Genomic DNA, 19,298 nt, shown 5'->3' with positions numbered 1-19,298 from the left:
GCTGTGCCACCCAGGCGCCCTGGAAAATCCACATCTAAACCTAAACTCCCATAATAGACTTTGGACTTGGATTCTACTTGCTGCTGAACTTTTCCACGTAGGTGGAAATTACCTCAAGTGCAGCATGTGCAGTCCGAATTTGTTGTCTCTCCCCCAGCAGCTGTTTTTTTCTCCTCATTCTCCATCCCCATTAGTGTCACCGCCAACTCAACCCCAAAACATAGGGTATCTGAATTCTGCCTTCCCCCACCTTCTCATCTAGTCAGTAACCAGGTCTTGTCTCTTTTACAGCCTTTGTAATTTGTAAATTTATCATCTCTCCTCCATTTTCCACCATTACTGGAGTACGGATCTGAACTGTTGTAACAGCCTTATCTGTCTGAAGCCACTCGAACCTGCTTTCCCTACACTGGCTGGGGTGGTTTTTCTAGAACATCAGTCTGACCATATCATTTTCTTGTTTAACATTTTCTACTGGATCTTCATCAGCCAGAAGAACATCTAGGTTTCAGGGCTGGACATACAGGATCCTCCACAATTTCAGTTTTGATTTCACTGAGCTGCCTTTGAGAGTTAACGTAGGCAGCACCTCATTCAGAAAGTCAATTTTGATAACATCTTGGCACCGCATACCTCACCTCCCTTGAGTTAGGTACTCTGCTTTTGGACTCCAGGTAAAATGTTGGCTTCTCAGTGATTGCTTTCAATGTTTTGTTGTTATATTTAAGAAATGCTACAAGAGGATATTAATACTTCAGCTGGATTGCACTTCATGGCCTCTGTGAGAAAGAAAGCTGTAGAGTGTCAGGATGCAAGTACAAATACAGACCCAGGTAAAATGCTATTTTATTTTAATTTTTAAAATTCATATTTTTTTGCAACATTTAATATATCTGGGCTTTTTCTTCACAACAGTGATTTAGCGTGAATTTTAAGTGATAGTAGTTACTCATCCCAGGTTCTTATCCTCGACCCTAGTATGTACTTTACAAATTTTAAACTTTAAATTTTAAATTGAATTTATGATAACTTAATTAAAACATAATAGAAATTTTTGTTCAAAATACCATAGACTACATCCTAAATCAGTAGAAATAATGTTTTGAATTTGGGTTCTCTATGCCATTAATTGCCTTCACTGGATTTCATGCCTAAGATGGAGAAGCCTGGAGCTATGGCTGGTGAAGTGGAGTTAGGAAGAGGGCTAGATTGGGTTGGTGTGGGAAGGGCGTATGTAACTGTGTCCAGAAAGTTGAAGGAACTGTTTGGAATTTTGCCTGACAAACTTCCTCATTCATGTAAGTGCTCTGACCTTTGTGTTATAGAAATTCTTTTCTATGATCTTAGGAAACAGTTGCTTTTAACTGTGTTCAGAACCTTCAAGTGCTTTTTTAAACCTCTGATTTTGTATTATTTTAAAATAGTATTTATTGATATGGTTTCAAAATACTATATGATCATTATAGAATATTTGGGTAATGTAGCAAAGCTATGAAGAAGATGAAATTATCATACCACTTAGAAGTAATATTTTTAAAAAAGATTTTAGAGGGGGGGCAGAGGGAGAGGAACTCAAGCAGACCCTGTGCTGAGTGCGGAGCGCAATGTGGGGCTTGATCCCACGACCCCAAGATCACAACCCAAGCCAAAACCAAGAGTTGGACACTTAACCAGCAGCACCACCCAGGTGCCCCTAGAAGTAACATTTGATGATTTTTCTTTCAATCTTCCTTTGCACGTTTTACATAGTCTGATACAGTATATAGTACAAGTGTCTTCCCTCATTATCTGAACTTTAATCTTCCAAATATTACTGCTGTCTTCCCTGAGAATTTAACCCTTCATGGGTCCAAGTGTTTGTTTTTTGCTTAGCTACCTTTGGACATTCTCCAGTTAGACTGTCTCTTTAACATATTATTTCGTTATTTATTTACATAGTATAGTTTATACATATATATTGTGTATATATGTATATAACATATACATCATAGTATATACTTACATGATAGTATAGTATTTATTTATATTATACTATATGTTTACTTACATTATAGTATATGTTTGCAGTAGAGTATCAGTATTCTATCTGCTATGGTCAGTATTATTGCATATGCACATAAACTAATGGGTTAAATGAATGTTAATTAAGAAGTGATGTTTAAAATGCTTTATATTTAATAATCCTTGATGCACAGCTATTTAGATGTTTAAGAATTGTTTAATGTTTGGGGGTATTAGATGGGCTGGGCTGCGGCACCTTTTCTCCCCCATTTAAAAAATCTCTTGGTATCTGTGCAGCACGTTTATTAAGAATAGATTGGATTTGGATAACAGAATTTACCTGTATTTTATATCCTTTGCTTTTCACTTTGATTTTTGCTTATGCCATACGTTTCCCCGTGTCATCAAAAAGTACTTTGTAAGCATATTCCTTCTTCCAGCTGTGTCATAAAATATTTACCTAATTCTTTTATTGTTGAATGCATTAGGTGGTTTCCAGTATTTTTCTCATATAAGTAAAGTTTCAATGAGTATCTTCTCACATATGAGCCTTTGTTTTGGTCATCACTGTGATTTAGGTAATTCTTTTATCTTTACCCATCTAATAGGTCATAAAAAGGCATCTCACTTTTTAGTTTTTGTTTCTATCTGAATGAGGTTAAGCCTGTGGAAGATGTTTTTTGATGTAAATGGTGCATATCCATTTGAGAAAGCCTTGGAGGTACTTTACTGCTAGATGGTCTTCTAGAATTGGCAGCCTGTTTGCTAGAAGTCTGTTATTATCCAGGTAGTCAGGCTAAATAATAATAAAATGAATAGTGATAAATGAATAGTAGTAAATATGAATAATAATAAAATCAGAAATTATCATTAATTTTTAAAAATTAAATTCTTAAGGTGTCAATCTACTACCTTTAATACACAATATCTAAAAATCTGCATTCATATATTTATTTTTTTCTGTTTGTGAAATTCTTTTTCTGTTTTCTTTTTTTGCCTCAAATCTTCGAACTGACTACAAGATAAAAAAGATACTTCTCAAGAAGTTGTTTCTGAATGTTGTAAAAATCAACAAATCATTTCTTCTGTATCAGGTGTGCTTTTTTTTCTTTTTTTCCCAGAATAGCATTACTAGTTAAAGATTATGTTTTTGTGATGCCAAAACAAGAGTTACCACCATCCCTAAAAAAGCAATAAAATCCATCAATTGATTCAATAGAGATAGAATGATAATTTAAGTATTTTCACTTTCCTTTTTCCTAGTTTTTGGGTTGTCATATGGTTTAAATTCAGGCCTTGGTACCAAGTTTCCAGCATTCAATATAACAAGAAGTTATATTTTGCATATGAACTTTGAAAGTAATATTCTATTAAAAATAAGATGCTAGGAAGTAAAACTAAAGTCCTAGGACAAAAGGCACAGAGTTAGACCATTTGCTGACCTATTGTGACAGGCTTCTTTATTGTACTTTTGAATAAGAAGTTAATGACTTTTGTAAAATTTAGATGTTTAACATTTTTTAAATGGTAAAATTTAGCTATGGGCTCTGTGAATGTACTGGAAACTACTGAATACTGAGTTGTGCCATTTTTATTTTGTTTTATTTCATTTCATTATTCTATTCTATTCTATTCTATTGATTCTATTCTATTGATTCTATTCTATTCTATTCTATTCTATTCTATTCTATTCTATTCTATTCTATTCTATTTTAGAGAGAGAGTACACGCCCAAACAGGGGATAGGGAGGGGCAAATGGAAGGGGAGAGAGAGAATGTTAAGCAGGCTCCATGCCCAGTGTGGAGCCCAATTTAGGGCTTGATCTCATGACCCTGAGATTATAACCTGAGCAGAAATCAAAAATGAGATGCTTAACCAGCTGAGCCACCGAGGCACTCCTGAATTGTGCCCTTTTAAAGGATGTAAATTATATCTCAATAAAGCTGTTAAAACAAATGAATAATAAGAAAAAGGGTTGACAGTAAAAATCAAATTAGTATAGGTTAATTTCCTAAACTAACATGACTTAATATATCTGAAATGGAAATAGGAAGTTACAGCATTTTCTTTCTTTCTTTCTTTCTTTCTTTCTTTCTTTCTTCCTTCCTTCCTTCCTTCCTTCCTTCCTTCCTTCCTTCCTTTCCTTCCTTTCCTTCCTTTCCTTCCTTTCCTTCCTTTCCTTCCTTTCTTTCCTCAACATGGGGCCTGAGCTCACAATCCTGAGACCAAAACCTGAGCTGAAATCAAGAGTCGACACTTAACCAACTGAGCCACCCAGGAAATTACAGCATTTTCTTGACACGACTTAGATACTTTATTATCCTTGTGAATCTTTTACATGAAAAAAGCAATAATCAGTCTCTATTCAACTATGAGTTACTCTAGAGTAAATTGCCTTTAGAATTGAATAGAATTTATTTATACCTGTGAAACTTCTACTTAGATTTTTTTAAGATTTTATTTTTAAGTAATCTCTTAACCCAAAGTGGGGCCCAAACTCAGAATCCCGAGATCAAGAGCCACACACTCCCTTGACTGAGCAAGCTAGGCGCCCCCTACTTAGATCTTTAACAAAAAAAATTTGTATGTTATTTGTTGCTAACTTGTTATAATGCTAATGACTCAGAGCTTATTTACAGATTTTTTTTTTATATTACTGATTTTTCTTTTCTTAATTTTCAGAACATGAACCTTTGAATGTTCCTCAAATGTTGGCTCCCGATGTATGTCTAAATCTCAGACTTCCCACTGAAATATCAGAGAAACCTGTGTCACCTTCACCATCTGATCTGGTACTAAATTTGGTATTGCCATTCAGCGGTTATAATAATACATTTGCTAAAATTTATTATGGTCATGTGCATTATTGAATTGTATAGATGAAATGAGGCTAAAATGGGATCTATGTAGCTTTGTTGGAAAGATCAAAAAATTGAGATTTAAATATTATGCCCCAACGTATTGTAAACTAAGACCATAACACATACTTCCTGGAGCTTTCCCTAAGTTAGACTCATTTAAGCTCTTCTTACCTTTAGAAATAAATAAATAAGGGTGCATATGTATATACATATATACACACACAGTTTTTTTTTTCTTTTTCCTTTTTTTTTTAATAGGGGCGAAGGGTACAGACTGGCTCTGCTACAGAGTAAAAAGAACGTAACCCTCTTTGATTTTACGTGTTTTGGTTCAGGTTGGACACACGTACATAAATGTGATTGACATTAAAGCTGATGATCTACAGGAATTGCCTGTCAAAGAAGATCCTTCAAATGATGCTATTATCAAACAGCCAGGCGGTCATCTGGAGGCCCCGTCTTCTGCAGAGTTACATTATATGGCAGCTTCAGTTACGAATGCTGTTCCCTTGCACAGTTTTAAGAGTGAAGGTAATAATTTTTTTCCTACTTTTTAAGCAGATTAAAAACATTTTGAAAAATTCTTTATTATAGCGTTGTTACCCCTTCTTAAGTCTCTTAGCTCTTCTCTTGCAAACCCACTATACTTTTGGATGTTTATATTCAAATTTAGAAATGTTCTTTTTGGGGGGGAGGGGCAGAAAGTGAGGGAGAGAGAATCTCAAGCAGACTCCATGCCCAGGGCAGAGGCTGATGTGGGGCTCGATCTCAAAACCCTGAGATCATGACCTGAGCCAAAATCAAGAGTTGGATGCTTAACTGAATGAGCCACCCAGGCGCAACTAGAAATGTTCTACTAATCGTCTAACTCCTTGTTTAGAAGGTGAGAATCAGTCTTTGTATGCTTTTCATATTCTTGATAGAGTCTGCCAATTCCACTATGGATTTATTTTTTAAACCTGCAAAAGTGTCTCCATCCTGTCTGGATGGAGGAAGCTGGAGAGCGAGCAGTACAGAGGTGAAGGAGCCTGGGATCACCTCACCTATACCATCAGAAATACAGCAGGACAAAGGTGAATGCCCTAATTGTATAACATGACTCTCCCCCTTCCCTAAATTACCTATATGTAGAAATAAGTTCTAAAACTTGGTAATTGCAAAAGAAACAGGAAAAGGCTTTTCCCTTGCTAAGGAGAGTGGGGTCAGATAGGTAAATGAGGTAGAGTCATGGTTCCAAAGCTGGGCCCATGGGTATTTTTCAAGGAGACTATTTTGTACATATGTCTTTTCTTTCTTTCTTTTTTTTTTTTTTTAAAGATTTTATGTATTTATTCGACAGAGATAGAGACAGCCAGCAAGAGAGGGAACACAAGCAGGGGGAGTGGGAGAGGAAGAAGCAGGCTCATAGAGGAAGAGCCTGATGTGGGGCTCGATCCCATAACGCCGGGATCATGCCCTGAGCCGAAGGCAGACGCTTAACCGCTGTGCCACCCAGGCGCCCCTACATATGTCTTTTCTTAATTAAGGAGCTAAAAATAAATATCCGATGGGATGTCATGAGTGCTTTGGTGTTAAAAAGGAATTCTCATATTTAAAAAGGTGGGAGATTCTAGAATAGCATATAGAAAATACACATTTATTTAGCCGAAAGTGAAATATTATTAGTAAAATATTCAGTTTTATAGTTATAAATCAGGTTGAATTATTGTAAAATATTTGCAAGACTTAGAAGGATATTTCTCGAAAACCTAAAGTTATTATATGAATGATTGATCTTTTATATTTATTCTTTTGATACAGAGAGATAGAGCATGAGCAGGGAGAGAGGCAGAGGGAGAGGGAGAAGCAGACTCCCTGCTGAGCTGGGAGCCCGACACGGGGCTTGATCCCAGGATCTGGAGATCATTACCTGAGCCGAAGGCAGACACCCGACCATCTGAGGAGCCACCCAGGCACCCCTGATTAGATGAATCTTATGCAACAGAAAGCCAGTCTGTCTTCTGGGTTCCACAGCTGCTGGGAGGAGTGCACCCAGCCTTGTGGTTGTCAGACGCTTCGGGGGCAGAGTCCAGCCCTGCCTGCTAATTGTGTATCAACAGTGGGCACTCAGGAGATGTGAGGAGTAAGGAAGGGAATGGTGGGGAAACCTCACCTTAGGATGTGTTAGGGCATTTCTTTTCTTTTTTTTTTTTTTAAAGATTTTATTTATTTGACAGAGAGAGACAGCCAGCGAGAGGGAGAACACAAGTAGGGGGAGTGGGAGAGGAAGAAGCAGTCTCCTAGTGGAGGAGCCTGATGTGGGGCTCGATCCCAGAACGCCGGGATCACGCCCTGAGCCAAAGGCAGACGGTTAACGACTGCGCCACCCAGGCGCCCCGTGTTAGGGCATTTCTGTTACAGCTGTGCATACCAGTAAGTGCCAGCATTTCAGATTTTGAAGCTTTGGCCCACCGTCTCTCTCCTGTCATGGGGCTGTTCGGTGCATGGGTATTGAAGGGAGAATGTATGAAACTAATAATCTTTTAAGCTGGGGAAGGGTGTGGGGAAATGAAAAGAGCTTGACTTCCAGATTCAAGTAGAACAGATCTGGTTTTTGGTCTCAGCTCTGTCACTTCATAGTTTGGATACTTTTTGCAAGTAAATTAACGTTATCTGATCCTTACTTATATCTCTGTGGGACACAACCTCATAGGAATGTCATGTGGGTTACATCTAGCCAAATGCCCATGGGCTACCTGGGGCTCCTGGGTGGTGCGGTCAGTTGAGCATCTGACCTTTGGTTTCGGCTCAGATTGTGATCTCAAGGTCATGGGGTCAAGCACTGCGTGGGGCTCTGCACTCAGCACGGAGTCTGCTTAAGACTCTCTCTCTTCCACTCCCTCTGTCCCTGCCCCCCCACGCTCTCTCCCTCTCTCTAAAATAAATAAATAAATCTTTAAAAAAAAATGCCTGTGGGCTACATAGTTTCCCTTTATTTTCACACCAGTTAACTTTTGAAATTCTGCTAAACTGGAGCCAGACCCATCTCTCTGTGACCCCTGAATATCCTTGGCCAGCTTTTCAAATGACCATGAGCTACAGGTTAATTTCCTTCATCAGTCAGATCAAGTTTATTCAGCCTTTTGGAAGATCCTTCTCTGGGCAGACTGGTTACAAAAATATGTCAGTGGACCCTTCTAATCTTATTAAAGAGAACAACTTTAAAATGCCAATTTAAAAAGGATATGTTTTATATTTTGAAAATAAATTCCATCATGGTATTTACATAATATACCTTAAAGAATTCAGAATCTAGTTACATAATAGAGTTAGGGAGTGGGATTTGTATTATAGGTAAAGGCTGGGAGAAGGAGGGACAGGCTCCCTAGGTTTTTAAAACAAAAGCAAAACAAATAATAAATTCCTACTTTTAGTGATACTTGCTCATCATTTTGAATGACAGTAGTTTCCTATTTTAGAAACTATCTCCAATAGAAATGCTTTCAGCTATTAATAGCAAGCAGAGCTTTGCTGGCCAGAGGGAGAATTTTTTCCGGGTCAGTGGAGCTCAGTATTTAACCCTCTAAGTGATTTTTTCTGTTACTCAGTGGGAGTGGAGCAGATTCCCAAGGAAAGGGAAGCTAGTTTCATTATGTATGTAGGCCATTCTGGATTTTTGAGCATGTCCGGCTCTTTTGCTCTATTTTCTACTCGAAGTTTGTATACAAAATTCTTTCCTGAGAGTGACTAAGGGAGACACGTCAGGCTGTTGAGAAACAGGAAGGATAGATGGTAAAGTACTGTGAGAATCAAGCTGAAAAAGGTAAGGCTAGGATGGCCTGACAGGCTGGGTCAGTAGAGCATGTGACTCTTGATCTTGGGGGTCGTGAGTTTGATCCCAATGTTAGGTGTAGAGATTACTTAAAAAAAAAAAAATAAGGCCAAACCAGATAGTGGAAAGTGATGCAACTGTCATTGTCTGCATTGCAATTTGCCGTTATCCTCTCATGGGAAGCTTCACGCTAGACTGGGGCTGAAAGATAGGAGGCACTACTTAAATTTGTCTAGTGATTCACATTTTCAGCGTATTTAGTTGCATAATTCAATCTTCACAAAACCTCTGTGAGTTAGGTAGATCAGGCATCATAATCCTCATTTGACCCTGTGGTCAATAAACACTAAGTCAGGGGCCAGGTACCAGGGCTAGAGAAGAGAGTAATACCAGGCTCTCTGCCTGGGCGCTCACCTCGAGGAGGAAAAGAAGGCAGAGAAGCAGAGGATTACGATACAGCATGGGAAGTGCTGTCAACGTGGTATGGATGAGATTCTTGGGAAATACAGCATCTACTCTGTCTCTAGGAGGACGGGGACATTTGGGAGAGCCACCTCAGTGGAATCTTAAAGGGATGTAGAAGTTAGAGAAAGGGCACACGGACTGAGAGACTAGATTGTACAGTGACTTGGAGGTTTGATGGAGCCTGGAGAGGTTGAGAGAATTAAAGTTTGCTTGGAGGCAGTGGAGTGGTTTTGTTTGTTTAAGACATAGTAAGAGATGAGCTGGAGAGGGAGACAGGAAACACTGAATGGCATTGTCCTCATACTGAGGTATTTGGACTTTTAAGATGAAGGTATTAGAGAAACACGGAAGAATCTGAGGTGGGAAAGGAACAATATCAGATTTATGTTTTAAAAGATCTGTGTGGAAGATGGACTAAATGGGGTAAAATAAATTAGAGATAGGGATACTATTTGGGATCCATCTATTGTGAAAGCTTCAGCTAAGCAATGACAGTAGGAATGGAAATTTTGGTGTTACTTTGGATCTGAAGGAAAGAGAAGAACCTTGAATGACTCTAAGGCCTCTGCCTTAGGAACGTGGGTGAATGATAGTGCTACTCACTGAACTGGGGAATCACGCGGAGGGAGCAAGTTGGAGCAGCAGAGCAATGAGTTTCAATTGATGGGCTTTTGGGACAACCTAAATGAGATATCCAGGACGTAGGTGGATGTAAGGGCCGGAGATCAGGAAGATGCCATGTGAATTTGAGAGTCACCCGTGCATCAGTGACATCACCCAGGGAGAGTGCGTAGAGTGAGAAGTGAGCTGAGACAGGCACCCTGGAAGTACTGATGGGTCAGAGGGGTGGGTGGCAGAAGAGAAGAACGAGAAGACAACTGAGAAGGAAGAGCAATAGAGGGAGAAGGAGACCCAGAAGCCAGAAAAAGAACACATTTAAAAATGAAGTGTTTCAAATTTGGGACAAGAATCAATTGAGTTTAAGAGTAGGGAGAGTCATTGGCTTTGGTATTGGTCTTTGTTAGCCTGCGATCCCCTGTAGAGTTGGTAGTGGCCCACAGTGGGCCTAGCTTTTACTGTGTGACACTGTTGGTTTTCAAGTAGAGTTTTAAAAAGTCAAAAATAGGGGCACCTGGGTGGCTCAGTCGGTTAAGTGTCAGGCTCTTGATTTCAGCTCAGGTCATGATCTCAGAGTCCAGAAATCAAGCCCTGCACTGGGTTCTGTGCTCGGTGGGGAGTCTGCTTTAGAGTCTCTCCCTCTGCCCCTCCCCACACACACTCTCTCTCTCTCACAATAAATAAGTAAATCTTTAAAATAAATAAGTCAAAAATATTCAATAAAGTTGCTTTTTGTTGAAGTATGTTCTTGTAGCAGAGGGTAAAAGTAACATTCAACCTGCCTTGTATATGGAGTTTTGCGGTAATAGTAATACTGTTATGTATTCTTACCTCACAACAGACAACTCTCAGAAGTCAAGTTGAAGTGTTATTTCTGAGTGTATGGAAACAGATTTGGAAGGGAATGTTATGTTGACTTAAAACGAGGTCTTCAAAAAAATTAGATTATCAGCATCTACTTCTCCCTTAATTCTAATCAATCTGCTATTGATTACCTTTATTAACATTTAGATGTGCTGAAGCCAGATTTTCGATTCAAAGAACAGAGCTCAAAGTCAGCTGCGGCAGATGATCCGCGGTGGGAGCTGCTGCAGGATGTGTCTGCAGCCCGCCCTGCGCAGAGCTCTGCGGCTCGCCGGCTGGAGCATCTCACCTCCAAGCTTCAGGAAATTGATGCGCAGCTGTTAGCAATACAGAACATTGCCGAGAACATAGAGCAGGATTGCCCCAGATACAGAATGCTAGACCGACACTGTGATAAGGTAGACTTGATTTTAGCTGTTTGTTTCTGAGTTATTAGATTTGTAATGTGATGTAATTTTAGACATTTGATTTTTCAAAATAATGGGAAATTTTTTTTTTAAGCTAGGATTCTCAACCTCAGCATTATTGATATTTGGTCCAGATGATTCTTTGTTGTGGAAGACTGTCGTGTGCATTGTAGGATGCTTCCCTGCTCTTTCCCTGCTAGCTTTGCTGTAATAATAAAAAAATGTCTTCAGGCATGGCCAGATGTTCTCTGGGAGGCAAAATTGCCCCCCAGTTGACAACCACTGCCTTAAACTTTTAAGAAGTGAGCGAGTGCTTCCTACCAGGGAAAGAAATATATGAATTACAAAACAAGAATGTGGCTTTAAATGAACCCTGTTCATAATTGAGTATCATTTTCTTCAGGATTTTTTTAACTTTATAAAAATACTGTTATCTTTATATTTGGAATTCTCAGTTTCTTTTAAATATTTTATACAATGGGATAGTAGTCCTTAGACGTTTTCTGTATCTTTAAAAAATATGCATAAGAAAGAGATTATGTATATTTGTATAGCATGGTAGTTAGACAAATAGAAAGGAAGTCTCAAACATGAATTAATTATTTTGCACAAACCTGTTTTTTTAAAGGAAGTAAAATTTACATAAAATAAAGATTAAGGAACAAATAGTAAAAATATTTTGAATGTGTTAAAGCCTTGTTTTGGGAAATGCAAATTGATCTGCAGGATAAGAATTCCGTCATTGACTTACCTAACAAATATTCCAGGTTGCTAGCAGCTTGACATTTTAAAAGTTGTGTTTATTAGGTTTATAGTATTTCTTTAATTCAAACATTTAGCACATATTAAAAAGTTAAGATTAGACTTATATGAATTTACACAGAAAAAACATGAGGCGGGACTACTGTTATGTAATGATATTATGATGTTTATTTGGTTGTTTTCCTTTTTGTTTTTTTAACCCAGACTTACATCTAGCACTTCAAAATGAGTGTTAAGTGTGAAAGTCATCTTTGGAACTCCTTATTCCAAGGAATCACTTTCAAAATGGCCTTATGTTCTAGTATATTAGACATATCTAGAGCCAAATATATTATGTACGGTCGAATCTAGTCTTGATCCTGGCTTGCTCCAGAGTCCAAGAATCGTTTGTTCATCAATAAACATTTATTAAGCTTCTACTACATGCTGGGCCCTGTGCTGAGTTCTGGGACTAGAAGATAAATAAGGCCTACATAGTCACTACTGTCAAGCAGCTTAGAATCTAACGAAGGAAGATAGAGGTACACACCAGTAAATACACATGAACAGGGTGCGGTGAGAACACTGCAGGTACACATGACCTGTGGTGGCTGGACAGGTAAGTAAGTGAAGCTGTGGCGTCAGAGATGGCTTTGTAGAGGTCACTCTGGAGTTGGTAATGAGTCGATATTCACCAGTTAGATAAGGAAGGGCTGATGAAACATAGGGAGAGGTTTGATGGTATTGGGCTCTAAGACATCTGGCAGTAGAGCTAGGTAGGGGTAGATAAGGAATGATGGAAAGTATTGTTTGCCATGTCAAGTGGTTAGGATTTTGTCCTATGCTATAAATAGGCAGGAGGGAGCCATTGAAGAATTTTCAGCAGTGAAATGATGTGATCAGATGCTCTGGCAGCAGTGTGGAGGGCACACTGGAGAGGATAAGGCTGAGAACAGGGAGATCAATTGGGTTACAGTGATTCTAAACTGACTGCTCATGAGCGTCATCTAGGGAACTTGTTAAAAATGCAGACTTGTGAGCCCACACCCCTGAAATTCTGATTTTAAGTAATTCTGGGGTGGGACCCAGGAATTTGTGTAATTAATAAGCTTCACGAATAATTCTTATGCAGCTAGTTCTATACTGGATTTAATGACTGATGTTTGGGACCCGCTGAATACCAAGCCAAGAAGTAATGGTAATCTGAACTTTAGCATTGGGGATGGAGAAAGATGTAGCAGGACTCAGAGGGTACTGGGCTATGGGAAGGTGAAGAGTAGATTCGGTGGTACCCAGATTTCGAGCCTGGGTGAATGGTGGAGTCATTTTCCAAACTAGGGAAGAAGTCTGTGTGTTTTGGGGAAAGAGGGACATAGTGATTTCGGTCAGGAACATCTTGAATTTGAGATGTTGTGAGATTAGTAGGCAGTTGGATATATGCTTCTGGAGCTTAGGAGCTAGATTTGGGTTGATGGTACAGATTTTTAGAGTCCTTAGGAGGAAGTTCAAATCATAACAGGGCACTCACCCAGAGAGGATACACTGAATGAGGAGAAAAAGAGGGTAAAGGACAGAATTCTGTGGGTAGGTGAACTTTTAAAGATGATTCAACAACAAAGCTTGAGGAAGAGCATTCTGAGGTAGTTATGAGACTCAGGAGAAAGCAAACCAAAGGAAGAGTCTCAAGAAGGAATTTCCGCAGATCTGGATACATTAGATAAAAGGACAGCTGTGCATGTCATGATCTTTTTAAAAAATATATATGCCAGCCCTACTGAATCTGGGGTGGTACGCTGGGGACAGAGGAGGGGGCAGTGGCTTGGCAGGAGGGAGGGTATAGATCACACACATGTGTTTTAAAAAGTTCCCAAAAATTCTGTTATGGTTTCCCTTTCAGCCCAAGCCTTTTAATACTGGAGGATAGGGACTGTGTCTTTTGCTTGGTAACATGGCAGGCATTCAATACATGTTTATTTAATGGTTATCTTTGCTCTCTCAGTTTTAGATTCTGACAGTAATAAAATCACATTTATATAATAAAGACTTATCACCAGAATAGTTGTTCATAATGGTAGTGCAAGCCGGGGGACAATTTCAAAGGAAGAGTTCTCAAAGGAAGGTTGATTAAGTTCCATAAGTATTTAGTCTGCTAAGGGGACTTCTTTGAAGGAACTAATATTTATTTATTTATTTATAAATTTACAAATTAATTTTATATATGTATATATAAAATATGTATTTATATAAAATACATTTTATAAAAATATATAAATTTAAATTATATAAAATTCAATTACATAAATTTAAAATATATATATTTTATAAAAATATTTTATAAAAATATAAATTTATATAAAATTTATTTGTATATCTAAATTTATATGTGTGTGTGTATATATATATATGTGAAATTATGTATTTATTTGAGAGAGAGAGAACAAGCAGGGGGAGTGCGAGAGGGAGAAGCAGACACCCACTGAGCAGGGAGCCCAATGTGGGGTTCGATTCCAGGACCCTGGGATGATGACCTGAGCCAAAGGCAGACATTTAACTGGCTGAGCTACCTGGCGCCCCAAGAACTAACACTAATTTAAATGAAAGATTTTGGGATATTGTTTTAAAATGTTCTCATCCTGTTATAATGCACATATAGATACAAAGATTTTGACTCGTTTATTTTAATGAAGAGAACGGACTTTAAGCCTGGGTGAGACAGAGGGATACTTGTGGACAAGCCCTGACTAGGGGCTTTGAAGACCTTGGTTCAAATCCATGTCCTGCCACTAAGAAAGTCACTGAATTTCTCTGGGCCCTGTTCTCTCATTTTTAAAATGAAAGGTTTTGTCTAAATGGTAGCTAATGTTCCTCCCCAATCTAAAATTATATGATGTTGTTTTCCTTATCATGCCTAAAAAAGTTGAATCATTTAGACTACAAATAAGTAAAAATTTCCTTCTCTTCATCCATCCCCACATTTAGCTCTTTTTGGATTTAATCTCATTTCTTTCGCTTGTTGCCCTAATATTTAAAAGGTACATAAGATTATTCAACAATATTGTGGAATTATCAAACTACAAACTATAAAATCTTAAGTTATTTTGTTGTGTGTGTTTTTCTACAGGTTGAACCTGAAGATCACATTGCATTGTCTTCTGGTCCTGAATCTGAAAAAACAGGGGCCTCAAAAGCCATTGGCATTTCTGAAGGTGTGTGTGTGTGTGTGTGTGTGTGTGTGTGTGTGTGTGTGGGTTGGTGGGGGGACTGAAGCCTTGCTTTGAAAGAATAAGCATTGCCCTTTGGGAACTACAGAGCTAGGAATAGTTTTCATTGGTGAGCTGAAGCCCGCAGTGTCCTAATTGTTAGATTAGGATTATTTTTGTGATAATGTGATTGGCTCCCACCCAGGCCATTTTTTCCCTGAGAAGCCAATGCCACAGCCTCTTGAGTGGGGCGCCGCCAGCCACACACTTGCCGAGGGTTGCACAGAGCTTGGGGTTGAGGTTGCTGTTTGTCCCTGGTCAACTGCAGAGCTGGAATTTGAGGTTCTGGTTAAACGGCCAGGCAGTGGTGAAATAGTATATGTTTGCATTTCTTATTCAAAGAATGAAATTAGGGTAGTTACTTAAAAAAATGTCTACTGTATCTATAGTTGTTTATCCTTACCTTCTCTTTCATTCAGTCTTGACAGCAATTTAATGCAGTTTTCTTTTTCTTACTTTCTTTTTTTAAACAGGCTTTGGTTTGATTCTGTTAATTTTCTTTTTCATAAATTTCTACCCCTTTGCTTAACTATTTCTTCTGTTTTTGTAGGCTTAACCTGTTGCCTTTTTCCTAACTTCATTCTTTCTTTTTTTCTAATATATGTGTTTGAAGCTAAACGTGTTCCTTCAAGGACCCAGGCAAGAGCTCTGGTACCCTCCATGTTTTGGGGTTGTTTTGATCTGAATAGTTTGTATTAAGATGTCTTCTTTAGCTCATAAAAGGGATTTTTAGCTTTCCAGTATTATGGGGTTTGGGCTGTATTTTTAACTTATTCCCATTTTCGTTGCATTATGATTAGATGAGTGTATGATAATAGTAATTCTTAGATATTTGTTAAAATTTCCTTTGTGGCCTGGGATGTATAGTCAGTTTTTGTAAATGTTTATTTGAAAAGAATCTTCATTTTCTGTTGGTTTATGTAGGATGTGTGTGTATGTGTGTACATGCATGTATGTGTGTGTACGGATGTATGTTTAGTCAAGCTTTTAAATTGTATATGTATACATATGTGTGTGTAATCAAGCTTTTACATTGCCCAGATTTTCTGTATTCTTTGTGATTTTTTTAGTCTGCTTGATCTATTCATTGCTCAGAACGATGCATTAAAAATTGCCCACAGTGATTGTGGACTTTCTCCTTGTGATTCTGTTAAATGTTGCATTATATAGTTGAAGCTATGTTATAAAATGATTATGTTCCTGATTGTTATATTTTTTGTTGAATTTTGCCCCTTTTCCCCAATAATGTTTTTAGACTCAGTCAGTTTTGTCTAATATTCATATTTCCCTGCTTGCTTTTCCCTGGTGTATCTTTTTTGATACATTTAATTTTTAAAAAATTTATCATGGAAGATTTCAAAAGAAGACAGAATCATATAATTAACCTTCACGTACCTATAACCACCTTTAACAATTATCAACTCATGGTCAATCCTCTTTTATGTGTACACCCACCTACTCCTCCCACCTTTTCCTGGGTGATTTTAAAGCAAATCCCAGATAGCACCTACCTATAAATATTTTATAAACATGTCTAAAAGATAAATTTTCTTTTTTAAAAACACAGTCATAGTAATATTATTGCTCCTTTTTAAAAAAACCTTAATATTGTCATGTATCTAATCAGTGTTTCAGTGTTGTCAGCTATCTCATTTTTAAAAATAGCTTATTTTTTATTCTAGCTGGAATCCGAGTGAAGTCCATACATGGCAGTCATTTGATGGCTTATAAGTCTCTTTTAACTTCTTGGTACCTTCTCTCTCTTTTTCCCCTTGCAATTTATTTGTTGAAGAAACATAGATGTTTGTCTTGAAGTGTTTTTCAGAGTCTGGATTTTGCTAATTGAATCTCTGTGGGGTCATTTCACATGTTTCTTTCTCCCCTGTATTTTCTGTAAGTTAGATATTCCTTTATTTTCAAGCTGAGTGATTATGTTGTAGTTGTGTCCAGTGTATAACTAGATTTCATTTTTAAAAATAGTTAATTTGTGTGTGTTAATCATCAAATATAATTATATTATGTATATTGTGATTACTGATATGTTTGTGCTTATTTCTATAATCTCATTTTGTGCTTCCTATTTACTATGTATTTTTTTCTTTACTTTTTCACCTTTACTTCTTTCCTTCTATTGGATTGAGGTTTCTGTATTCTCTCTTTTCCTCTCCACTGATTCAGAAATTAGACATTCTATTTTTATTTATATTTATTTATTTAACAATAATAACAGAAATCATTTACTTTATTACATGTCAAGTACTATGTTATACTGCTAAGTTACACATATATGTGATTTAATTTCACCTCAGATCATCAAAAAATGAAGATTTAGTTTTTAATTTCCCTCATTTTTTATTTATTTTTATTTTTTAATGATTTTTGTTATATTAGTCACCATACAGTACATTCTGTTTTTAATCTCTTAGTGATTATTCTTGAATGTTCAACATTCATAGTTGAATTAAGATTTAAGGCAAATATATTTACCTCCTAAACAATATAGGGACTTAAGAGCTTTTAACACTGATCTGCTCCCTCCCATCTTCCCTGATACTGTTTTCTAGTATTTTAGATCTACTTTGTTTTTAACCCTCCCAGTTAGTCTCCCAAGCCTTTTCAGTCAGCACTTACTTGAACTTATTAGCATATTTTCCAGTTTCTTTGCCTTCAGTTGCTTCTTTTTAAAAAATTTGTAACTCAAATAATGTATATATGTGAGCCATAAATGTATAAAACCAAAACACAAGTTTCATGAAGTAATATTTACCCTTATTGCCTGAGATGCACTCTGGCAAAGTTTCCTGTTCTCTGGTATTGTTGCCCTTTGCATCTGCTTTCTTGAGGGTTGCTTCCTTCTTCCTTCCTTTACTCTCCCGGCTAGAGCATGTGAGTGGTGAATTCTCCTAGTCTTTGAAAATATCTTTAATTTTATTACAGTTCATGAGTAATGGCTTACAGATGGGGACAGAATTATAAGTTGATGCTCATTTTCCCTCAGCATTTTAAGGATAATATTCCATTACTTACTGACATCTCTAATTGCCGAGTTTACACTACCTATGTGCTGTTTGTCCAGTTACTGTTCTTTTATCTCTGATTGCTTTTAAAGTTTTCTCTATTTTTAGTTTATTTTATATTTTTGATACAAGTGTGTCTCAGTGTATGTATTTTTAAATTTATGTATTTATTTTTTAAGAGTTTTTTTTTTTTTTTTTTTTTTTTTACTTTGGTTGGGGAGGGGCAGAAGAAAAGGGAGACAGAGAATCCCCATGTGGGTCTCAATCTAACAACCCTGAGATCATGACCTGAGCTGAAATCAAGAGTCGGACACTCACCCAGGTGTCCTCAGTGTATATATTTTAAAAATTTATTCTAAATGAGAGTAGGAATGATTATTTAATTTGCAGGTTTACTGTTGGTTATTTTTCATGCATTTTCTTTTGGAGTATTGCTTCCTCCGCATTCTTCCTGTTCTGTTTTCTAAAATTCCTATTAGAGCTATCTATGTTGGACCGTCTCACTTTATTCCCTTTCTCTTAACTATTAATTGCCACCTTTTTATCTCTCAATGATGTACTTAGAGTGATGTACTCAGATCTGTCTTTTAGTTTACTAATTTTCTCTTCTACTATATCTTTGTTATGGGATTTAATTTTTTTTACTATATTCTTAATGTCTAGAAGTTTTATTTCTTTTTCAAATCTGTTTGCTGGATGTACTGTCCTGTTCTTTTATTATGGTTTCTATGTCTTCTTTTATCTATTTAATGATTTTAGTAATATTTTATGCCCTTTCAGATTGTTTTACTTCATGTGTGTATATTCTCAATTGTCAGATCTGCATACTGCTCTCTTTTATGGTGGTTTCTTTGTGCAATTTGTAATTTTTTTTTTTAGCATGAACTTATCTTTAGGGGAGTTCTGGGTTGTATATGTTTGTCTTTGAAGTGGTTTTGTATTTGCTTCTTGGGATCTACTCAAGTAGGACAATTTGGGGGACAAGTTTTTATATACATTTCTTGGCTTGTAGTTGCTGTAGTACACGATAGTGTAAGTTCAGATCCTATACCTGTTTGCGGTACGACAGAGGTTTTGATTTCTCAGAGTTGTATTATTTTTCTCCTATCCGCTATTCAAGCAGATAGAAAACTTCTTTGCTGCTTCTCCAGGGTTTTTCTTATCCTCATTTTATGGACAGAGCTATCCTTCAATGCTCTAGGCCATATGAAGGTAGCTCAGTTCTCTCCACTGCAGATGGCAGAAACCACAT

General features: G+C 37.2%; 1 protein-coding gene across 16 annotated transcripts in view; it reads left to right on the top strand.

Annotated features, from left to right (window-relative positions):
- Positions 1-19,298, top strand: part of CPLANE1 (ciliogenesis and planar polarity effector complex subunit 1) — a 136,112-nt gene that overhangs the window by 90,159 nt on the left and 26,655 nt on the right. For 12 of the 16 annotated variants that reach the window (XR_007191161.2, XM_026506834.4, XM_026506832.4 and 9 more), the window contains 7 exons: positions 729-833; positions 3,024-3,095; positions 4,685-4,794; positions 5,199-5,394; positions 5,787-5,936; positions 10,769-11,019; positions 14,891-14,975. Coding sequence is in view for 15 of the 16 variants with exons in the window: in XM_026506834.4 (XP_026362619.3) it covers positions 729-833; positions 3,024-3,095; positions 4,685-4,794; positions 5,199-5,394; positions 5,787-5,936; positions 10,769-11,019; positions 14,891-14,975 (969 nt within the window). In the remaining variant the exon portion in view is untranslated. The remainder of the gene's footprint in view (positions 1-728; positions 834-3,023; positions 3,096-4,684; positions 4,795-5,198; positions 5,395-5,786; positions 5,937-10,768; positions 11,020-14,890; positions 14,976-19,298) is intronic. The other 4 variants (XM_057312202.1, XM_048224339.2, XM_026506833.4 and 1 more) reach the window with 1 other exon arrangement.

Source organism: Ursus arctos, unplaced genomic scaffold, assembly GCF_023065955.2.
Source record: "Ursus arctos isolate Adak ecotype North America unplaced genomic scaffold, UrsArc2.0 scaffold_15, whole genome shotgun sequence".
Taxonomy (NCBI): Eukaryota; Metazoa; Chordata; class Mammalia; order Carnivora; family Ursidae; genus Ursus; species Ursus arctos.
The sequence above is the reverse complement of the archived record's forward strand: the minus strand, read 5'-3'. Positions and strand labels throughout refer to the sequence as shown.